The sequence below is a fragment of the Sus scrofa genome, chromosome 8 (genome assembly GCF_000003025.6).
Source record: "Sus scrofa isolate TJ Tabasco breed Duroc chromosome 8, Sscrofa11.1, whole genome shotgun sequence".
Taxonomy (NCBI): Eukaryota; Metazoa; Chordata; class Mammalia; order Artiodactyla; family Suidae; genus Sus; species Sus scrofa.
The window spans coordinates 44,138,170-44,148,306 of NC_010450.4; the positions used below are offsets into that span (position 1 = coordinate 44,138,170).

Here is a 10,137-nt window from a genome sequence, read left to right on the forward strand (position 1 = left end):
CACTCCGCCACAGTGGGAACTCTGAAATTAGACTTTTGACAGTTACATCATTTGCAACTATTCTCTCCCATTCCCTAAGTTAATTATTATTATTTTTTTTATGGTTTCCTTTGTTGCACAAAAACTTGTCAGTTTGGTTAGGTCCCATTTGTTTATTTTTGTTTTTATTTCTATTGCCTTGGGAAACTTACCTAAGAAAACATGTGTATGGTTGATGTCAGAGAATATTTTACCTATGTTCTCTTCTAGGAGTTTTATGGTGTCTTGTCTTATGTTCAAGTCTTTAAGTCATTTTGAGTTTATTTTTGCACATGACGTGAGGGTGTGTTCTACTTTCATTGATTTAAAAGCAGCTGTTGTAAAAACAAGAATGAATAACGCAGAAAAATGAATTAGTGATGTGGAAGATAGAATAATGGAAAGCACCCAAACAGGACAGCAGCCAGAAAACCAAATGAAAAAACATGAAAGCAATATAAGAGACCTATGGGATAATATAAAGCGGGCCAATCTACACATGATAGGAATTCCAGAAGGAGTAGAAAAAGATAAAGGGATGGACAACATTTGAAGAAGTTTTCGCTGAAAACTTCCCAAATCTAAAGGATACTGGAGTTCCCGTCATGGCGCAATGGGAGTTTCCGTTGTGGCTCAGTGGTTAATGAATCCGACTAGGAACCATGAGGTTGCGGGTTCGGTCCCTGCCCTTGCTCAGTGGGTTGACGATCTGGTGTTGCCGTGAGCTGTGGTGTAGGTTGCAGACGTGGCTTGGATCCGATGTTGCTGTGGCTCTGGCGTAGGCCAGTGGCTACAGCTCTGATTAGACCCCTAGCCTGGGAACCTCCATATGTCATGGGAACGGCCCAAGAAATAGCAAAAAGACAAAAAAATAAAATAAAATAAAATAAAGGATACTGATTTCAAGATACAGGAAGCACAGAGGGCCTCAAACAAGCTGAACCCAAATAGACCCACACCAAGACACATTATAATAAAAATGGCAAATTTAATGATAAAGAGAGGATCCTAAAAGCAGCAAGAGAAAAGCAAAATGTTACCTATAAGGGAACCCCCATAAGGTTATCAGCTTATTTCTCTACGGAAACTCTACAGGCCAAGAGCGAATGGCAAGAAATATTTAAAGTACTTAAAGGAAAAAATATGCAACCTAGAATACTCTATCCATCAAGAATATCATTTAAAATAGAAGGGGAAAGAAATTTTTTCCACCAAACAAAAGCTAAAAGTATACAGCAATACAAAACCCAAGCTAAAAGAAATATTGAAATGGCTTCTCTAAACCAAAAAGAAAGGAAGGAAAGAGGGAAAAAAAAAGAGGAAGAGCTAGAATTGAGGAAACCACAATCAGAGAGCAGTCAGTCACTCAAATAAGCTAGCATACAGATTTAACCATGAACATGTTTAACACAAAATAAAATTAAAAAGAAAAAAGAGACATCGAAATCATAAAATGTGGGCAAGGGAAGTAAGGAAATAAATAGACTCTTAAAAAAATTTTTTTTCTTTTCTTTTCTTTCTCTCTCTCTTTTTTCTCTTCTTAATTTTAGTATAGTAATGATGTGTTTGAACCTGCAGGCTAAAACACACAATTATAGGAAGAAGTTAGCATTCTTTAAAAACAGGGCAACCACAAATCAAAACCAAACATGGCAGTCGCAAAAAATGAAAAGAAAAACACTCAAGCGGAAAATAATTGGAGACCATCCAACCAAAAAAAGAAAGGAAGAATGGAGAATCATAGAATCAACTGGAACACAAGGTTTAAATTGGGAATAAATAATCATCTATCAATTATCACCTTAAATGTCAATGGACTGAATGCTCCAATCAAAAGACACAGAGTGGCTGAGTGGATAAAAAGGCAAAAACCTTCAATGTGCTGCCTACAAGAAACTCACCTTAGGACAAAGGACACATATAGATTGAAAGTGAAGGGGTGGGAAAAATATTTCATGCCAATAGGAAAGCAGGAGTTGCAATACTCATATCAGTCAAAATAGACTTTAAAACAAAAGACATAAAGAAAGACCAAGAAGGACACTATTTAATGATTAAGGGATCTATTTAAGAAGAGGATATTACTATCGTCAACATATATGCCACAAATACAGGAGCACCCCGATACATACAACAAATATTAACAGATATAAAGGGAGAAATTGATGGGAATACAATCATATTAGGAGACTTTAATACCCCACTCACATCAATGGACAGGTCCTCTAGAGAGAAAACCAACAAAGCAACAGAGATCCTAAAGGAAACAATAGAAAAGTTGGACTTAATTGACATGTTCAGGACACTACATCTAAAAAAAATCAGAATACACATTTTTCTCAAGTGCTCATGGAACATTCTCAAGAATTGACCACATATTGAGACACAAAGCTAACCTCAACAAATTTAGGAGCATAGAAAGTATCTCAAGTATTTCTCTGACCACAATGCCATGAAATTAGAAATCAACCATGGGAAAAGAAATGAGAAAAAACCTACTACATGGAGACTAAACAACATGCTACTAAAAAACAAATGGGTCAATGAGGAAATCAAGAAGGAAATTAAAAAATACCTTGAGACAAACGATAATGAAGACACAACCTCTCAAAATCTATGGGACACTGCAAAAGCAGTGCTCAGAGGGAAATTCATAGTGATACAGGCCTTCTTCAAAAAAGAAGTAAGATCTCAAATTGACAACTTAACTCTCCACCTAAACGAATTAGAAAAAGAAGAACAAAAAAGACTTAAAGTCAGCAGAAGGAAGGAAATCATAAAGATCAAAGAGGAAATCAATAAAATAGAGATTCAAAAAGCAATAGAGAAAATTATTAAAACCAATAGCTGGTTCTTTGAAAAGGTAAACAAAATTGACAAACCCCTGGCTAGACTCAAAGAAGAGGAGAGAAAGAACCCAAATAAACAAAATTAGAAATGAAAAAGGAGAAATCACAATGGATATGGCAGAAATACAAAAAAACCATAAGAGAATACTATGAACAACTATATGCCAACAAATTCGACAATCTGGAAGAAATGGACAATTTTCTAGAATCTTATAGCCTGCCAAAACTGAATCAAGAAGAAACAGACCAACTGAACAGACTGATCAATAGAAATGAAGTTGAATCTGTCATAAAAACACTCCCTACAAATAAAAGCCCAGGATCAGATGGCTTCACAGGTGAATTCTACTAAACACGTAAAGAGGATCTGGTGCCCATCCTCCTTAAACTTTTTCAAAAAGTTGAAGAAGAAGGAACACTCCCAAAGACATTCTATGATGTCACCATCACCCTAATTCCAAAATCAGACAAAGATACCACCAAAAAAGAAAACTATCGGCCAATATCTTTGATGAACACAGACACAAAAATTCTCAACAAAATTTTAGCCAACCAAATTCAACAAATTCATACACCATGACCAGGTAGGGTTCATCCCAGGTTCACAAGGATGGTTCAACATATGCAAATCAATCAACGTCATATACCACTTTAACCAAAGAAAAGTAAAAAATCATATGATCATCTCAATAGATGCAGAAAAAGCATTTGACAAAGTCCAACATCCATTCATGATCAAAACTCTCGCCAAAGTGGGTATAGAGGGAACATTCCTGAACATAATCAAAGCCATTTATATAAACCCACAGCAAATATAATACTCAATGGGGAAAAACTGAAAGCCTTCTCACTCAAATCTGGAACAAGACCAGGATGCCCACTCTCACCACTGCTATTCAATAGTTTTGGAAGCCCTAACTACAGAAATTAGACAAACAAAAGAAATAAAAGGCATCCAAATAGGAAGAGAAGAGATAAAACTGTCACTGTATGCAGACGACATGATACTATACATAGATAACCCTAAGGACTCAACCCCAAAATTACTTGAACTGATTAATAAATTCAGCAAAGTAGCCTTATATAAGATTAACATTCAGAAATCAGTTGCATTTCTGTATACCAGCAATGAAATATTAGAAAAGGAATACAAAAATACAATACCTTTCAAAATTGCACCTCAAAATGTCAAATACTTTGGAATACACCTGACCAAGGAGGTAAAGGACTTATACGCTGAGAACTATAAAACTTTAATCAAAGAAATTAAAGAAGATGTAAAGAAATGGAAAGGTAATTCATGTTCATGAATTGGAAAAATCAATATGGTAAAAATGGCCACACTACCCAAAGCAATCTACAGATTCTATGCAATCCCTATCAATTTACCCATGACAGTTTTCACAGAACTAGAACAAACAATCCTAAAATTTACATGGAACAACAAAAGACCCAGAATTGCCAAAGCAATCCTGAGAAACAAAAACCAAGCAGGGGGCATAACTCTCCCAGACTTCAAGCAATATTACAAAGCCACAGTCATCAAAACAGTGTGGTACTGGTATCAAAACAGACAGACCGACCAATGGAACAGAATAGAGAACCCAGAAATAAAGCCTGACACCTATAGTCAACTGATCTTTGACAAAGGAGGCAAGAGCATAATATGGGAAAAAGAAAGTTTATTCAGCAAGCATTGCTGAGAAACATGGACAGCTGCATGCAAAGAAATGAAATTAGAATACACTCTCACTTCATGCACAAAAATAAACTCAAAATGGCTGAAAGACTTAAATATAAGACAAGACAACATCAAACTCCTGGAAGAAAACATAGGCAAAACACTCTCTGACATCAACCTCATGAATATTTTCTCAGGTCAGTCTCCCAATGCAACAGAAATAAGAGCAAAAATAAAGCCATGGGACCTAATCAAACTGAAAAGCTTTTGCACAGCAAAGGAAACCAAAAAGAAAACAAAAAGACAACTTACAGAGTGGGAGAAAATAGTTTCATGTGATGCAATGGACAAGGGCTTACTCTCTAGAATATACAAGCAAATTATACAACTCAACAGCAAAAAAGCCAATCACCCAATGGAAAAATGGGCAAAAGACCTGAATAGACTGTTCTCCAAGGTGAACAACAAGATGGCCAACAAGCACATGAAAAAATGCTCAACATCGCTGATTATAAGAGAAATGCAAATCAAAACTACCATGAGATACCACCTCACACCAATCAGAATGGCCATGATTAATAAGGCCACAAATAACAAGTGCTGGAGGGGGTGTGGAGAAAAGGGAACCCTCCTGCACTGTTGGTGGGAATGTAAGCTGGTATAGCTACTATGGAGAACAGTATCTCCATACCTTAGAAATCCATACATAAAACTACCATATGACCCAGCAATCCCACTCTTGGGCATACATCCAGACAAAACTTTCCTTAAAAAAGACACATGCACCTGCATGTTCATTGCAGCACTATTCACAATAGCCAAGACATGGAAACAACCCAAATGTCCATTGATAGATGATTGAATTAGGAAGAAGTGGTATATATACACAATGGAATACTACTTAGCCATAAAAAAGAATGACATCATGCCATTTACAGCGACATGGATGGAACTAGAGACTCTCATACTGAGTGAAATGTCAGAAAAACAAAGACAAATACCATATGATATCACTTATAACTAGAACCTAATACACAGCACAAATGAACATTTCCACAGAAAAGAAAATCATGGACTTGGAGAATAGACTTGTGGCTACCTGGGGGGAGAGGGAGGGAGTGGGAGGGATCAGGAGCATGGGGTTATTGGATGCAAACTATTGCTCTTGGAATGGATTTACAATGAGATCCTGCTGTGTAGCATTGAGAATTATGTCTAGATAAGTATATCCCAACAGAACAAAGGGAGGAAAAAAATGTATACATGTAAGTGTAACTTGGTCCCCATGTTGTATGGAGGAAAAAAAAATAAAAGCAACTGTCCATTTTTCCCAGGACAACTTGCTGAAAAGACTCTTTTCCCCATTTTACATTCTTTCCACCTTTGTTGAAGATTGACCATAGGTTTCTTGGTTTATTTCTGGGTTCTCTATTCTGTTCCATTGCTCTCTATGTTTGTTTTTGTACATGATGGAGTTTTCAGGACAGGGATCAGATCAGAGCCAGAGCTAAAACCTAAGCCATAGCTGTGGCAATACCAAGTCTCTAAACCACTGTGCTGGGCTGGGGATTGAAGCCATGTCTTGGTGCTCCCAAAATGTCTCTGATCCCATTGCGCCACAGCAAGAATTCCTTTTTAACTAATTTCCATTTTTTTTGGTCTTTTTTCCTTTTCTAGGGCCGCTTCCCACAGCATATGGAGATTCCCAGGCTAGGGGTCTAATTGGAGCTGTAGCCACCGGCCTACACCAGAGCCACAGCAACTCGGGATCTGAGCGTGTCTGCAACCTACACCACAGCTCATGGCAACGCCAGATCCTTAACCCACTGAGCAAGGCCAGGGATTAAAACCACAACCTCATGGTTCTTAGTCGGATACATTAACCACTGTGCCACGATGGCAATTCCTCCAATTTTAAATTAGTGACTGGTCATATTACGTTTGTCCCCACCCTCATTTAACCTTGATTAGTACTTGAAAGGCCCACCTTCAAGTACAGTTTGAGATGGGAAATATTCAGCTCACAACCATAACTGATGAATTTTATCAAATGATTTTTCTTCAATCCATTGAGATAATCTCAAGATTTCTTTTCTTTTTTTTTTTTTTTTTTTTTTTTTTTTTTTGCTTTTCAGGGCCTCACCTGAGGCATTTGGGGGTTCCTAGGCTAGGGCTGAATCAGAGCTGTAGCTGCCTGCCTATACAACAGCCACAGCAACACCAGATCTGAGCCAAGTCTGCAACCTACACCATATCTCATGGTAACATTGGATCTTTAATCCACTGAGAAAGGTCAGGGATTGAACCCCTGTCCTCAAGGATACTAGTCAGGTTTGTTAACCACTGAGCCATGATGGGAAATCCTAGTCTCTGGTCTTTTATCTGACTTTTCCCCCTATTTTTAAGAGGGCACATCAGCAGCATGTGGGAAGTTTCTGGTCCAGGCTTCTGGGACCTATGCAACAGCTGTGGCAGTGGTGGGATACTTAACCCATTGCATTATAGTGGGAACTCTGGTCTCTAGCTTTTTAGAATATATACATTATTGGTTGTGAAAATATGCATAGACCTCAAATAACAGGTCAGAATTTAATTTAGATGCACCATTGGTGATGAGAAAAACCCACTCCTGCATAAATGGCAGTAAATCTGCCTGACCTTTGCCCTGGAGGGAGAGTGGGCAGTATCCAAACCTGCCTGTGCTCTGGATGGAGATACCACCTCCATCTTGCAAGGCTTTTTTTGGTAAAAAACATCCTGGGAAACAGTCTGGAGCAGTCAGTTCCTTGCTTTGGGCACCCCTGGAAAAGCAAGAGGCCCACAGAAAACTGTCCTCTCCCCAGAGCTGTGTCTTCCCACTTGGAACGTGTAAAGCGCTTATAAAACAGGTAAATGTATAGATAAAGGAAAATGCGGGTGTCCACACCTTTACTGAAGCCATGCAATGAGTTTTATAGGCACCGACGTAAGAATATCACAAACATTTTAGAGTTTATCTCCCTGTCCCTCTTAGTTCCCACAGTATCTCTACTGCTGCTGAAATACCACCACCACCATCACCAAAACAGAAAAGAAAAAAAAAAATGAGAACTCTATTCGTGGCTTTAAGTCAAGTGAGAATTAAATTAAAAAAAAATAATTCTCTGTGCAAGATGTACTGACATCTATAAACATTCCTCCTACTGTCCATAAACTTCAGGAAGGAAAGGAGGCAAAGTCACTGACGCACCTTCGTGTTCTATTACTGAGCTAAGTGTACGAGGTCGAGAATCACATCCCACACAGAAGTAGGGCTTGAGGACCCCAGAAAAGCTATCAGTGAAAGAGTGGATGTGGGATCTGTCCTTCAAATTGTAGAAAGAAATCACTCCCAACTCGTAGTCCAGATACACGCCAATCCCGCAGGGATCCTCCTTAAGCTCCAGGGGGAGGATGCCTGCGGGCCCCCAAGCCTGGTAATCCCCCCTGCGCTGTCCCACTGTCCAGTAGCAGCTCTGTCCCTCCATGTGCCTGGAACGTGCCCTGGGGGCGGTGTCCATGCAGACGCCCACGGCCCAAGTGGCTCCATCCACTCTCACTTCCCAGTAACGCCTGCCATGCCCAAAGCCCACAGAGCCCAGCACCGCAGGCTCCAACCTGAATCTCCCAGCTTTTAGAACCATCTGCCTCATCCTCATGAACGTTGCAGACTTTCTATCTTCTGACACTAGCAGGTTGGGATGTGCGGTCTCAGGGTCCAGGATAACATCCTCTGTAAACTTCTGAGCGATTTTCTGCAGAACCGAGTACTGCGGAGAGAAACTGCAGCTCTGCTCTCTCATCTCCTGCAGGAGGCCCCACAGCTCCCAGATGTGACCTGAGAAGGCAGCAATGTTGGTGACCAGCTGCTCATGGATGTTGTGTTCCTCCTGGACCAGCCTGGCCAGGACCAACTCCTGCTCATGGTCCACAGCCCGGCTCATCTGCCTGACCTCTGAGGCCAGCTCCAGCTGTCGATGCTGCACCTGCTCCTGAAGCTCCAGTAGCTTTATATCCTGCATGGCCAGAAGGCCCTGAGTTTCAGCCACCTGCCTCTTCAAAGGCTCCACGTAACTGCTCACCTTCTGCAGGTGGTCAGCAGCAGCCTCAGCCACAGACCTCATTACATGACCCTGGTGACTAGGGGTCTGTGCACACAAGGGACACAGCACCTCCAGGTCATTCTCACAGAAGAGGCTCAGGACCTGGTTGTGCCACTCACACAGGTGAGGCTGCTGGCTCATCTTGCTGCTGCTCCTGCTGCTGTGGAGCAGCCTGGCCACCTCGATCATCCTGCCCAGCTGGGTGTTGCTCCTCACATGCGGCTCCAGGCATGGATGGCGGCACATGGGACAAGGGAACGTGTCCTCCAGCTCAGCCCAGGACCGCTGGATGCAACGGCGGCAGAAGTTGTGCCCACATTGGATGGTGACAGGGTCATGCAGGCTGTCCAGACAGATGGGACACTTGGCTTCTGCCTGGAGGCCAGCCAGGGCTGCGGCCACTGCCATTGGGGCTGCACTGAGCTGGATTTCTCACGAGGCTGGGCTGCAGGGTCTCTGCCCTGGGCTGCAGGTGCACCTTTGGGGTCCTTCCTCTTTGGAAGCTGGCAGGCAGGTAGGTGTCCTGAAAGGCTTCCTTCACTCCTGCAGATGATCACAACACAGCTGGGTGACACATTTGCCCTAAGCAGCTCCAAGGTTGAAGCCAAAGTCAGCAACTCTCTTGGTCAGAAAGTAGACACAACTCCAAGTGCCTTTTCCTTCCTGTGGATTGGAAAATAAACCTTGTGAAAAGGCTGCCCTGTGTCTTGTGGGCCTGCTCACTGTCACTTTCACGTATTCTCTGATTCTCCCCTCTTCTGCCCCCTCCCCCCACCACATGGACCACAGGCTGATGGACCAAGTCTGGGACTGCAAAGTCTGTAGGCTTGGGGACAAGAGCCTGAGTGGGAGGACCCCTCAGTCACCTGCTATCTGGGAACCTGGGGAAAATTACATAAACATCCCTGGTTCTAAGAGAATCTGATTAAAGGATAAAAATCCCAACTTCAAGTGATTTTGATCCTTGTTGAAAATCTTATTAAATAACCTGATACTTATTCGCTTAAACCTGATATTTCTGATAGCACTGAATTCATAATAAATGAAGATTTACTTTTCATTTAAGCTTCCAAACTACAGGGTATATCAACCTAAGTGGATGGGATTTGTACTAATTGAAAAGGACTCTGGGCCCCATGGTAAAACTTGAGTTTTCACATCAAGTACAGAATGAGACTGAGACCAGGCTTGCAATGTGAGTTGAAGCTGAGAAACACAGACATATACACATGTCTCCCTGATGATTACCCATTGAGGTGGTAAGCTATGAACTAGTGAGGATTTGTGTGGTCGAAATTCTAGAGAAGGTGTGCAGCTTCCCCTTAGCAAAGAAGCTGAGAAGGCAACTCCCAGGGCTGAGAACTCAAGAGTCAGACACTCACAGAGTGTCTTATCAATACTGACTTTCCACTGGAATCAGAGAAGTGATGCCAAAGCTAGAAGGGAGCATCCATGTGGGGTGGGGCAG

The 10,137-nt window shown here is 41.4% G+C and overlaps 1 protein-coding gene across 1 annotated transcript; it reads right to left on the bottom strand.

Annotated features, from left to right (window-relative positions):
* LOC100513415 (putative tripartite motif-containing protein 75) lies at positions 7,728-9,077 on the bottom strand. The gene has a single exon (XM_003128995.5). It carries the CDS (start codon positions 9,075-9,077, stop codon positions 7,728-7,730), a length of 1,350 nt encoding a protein of 449 aa, XP_003129043.2.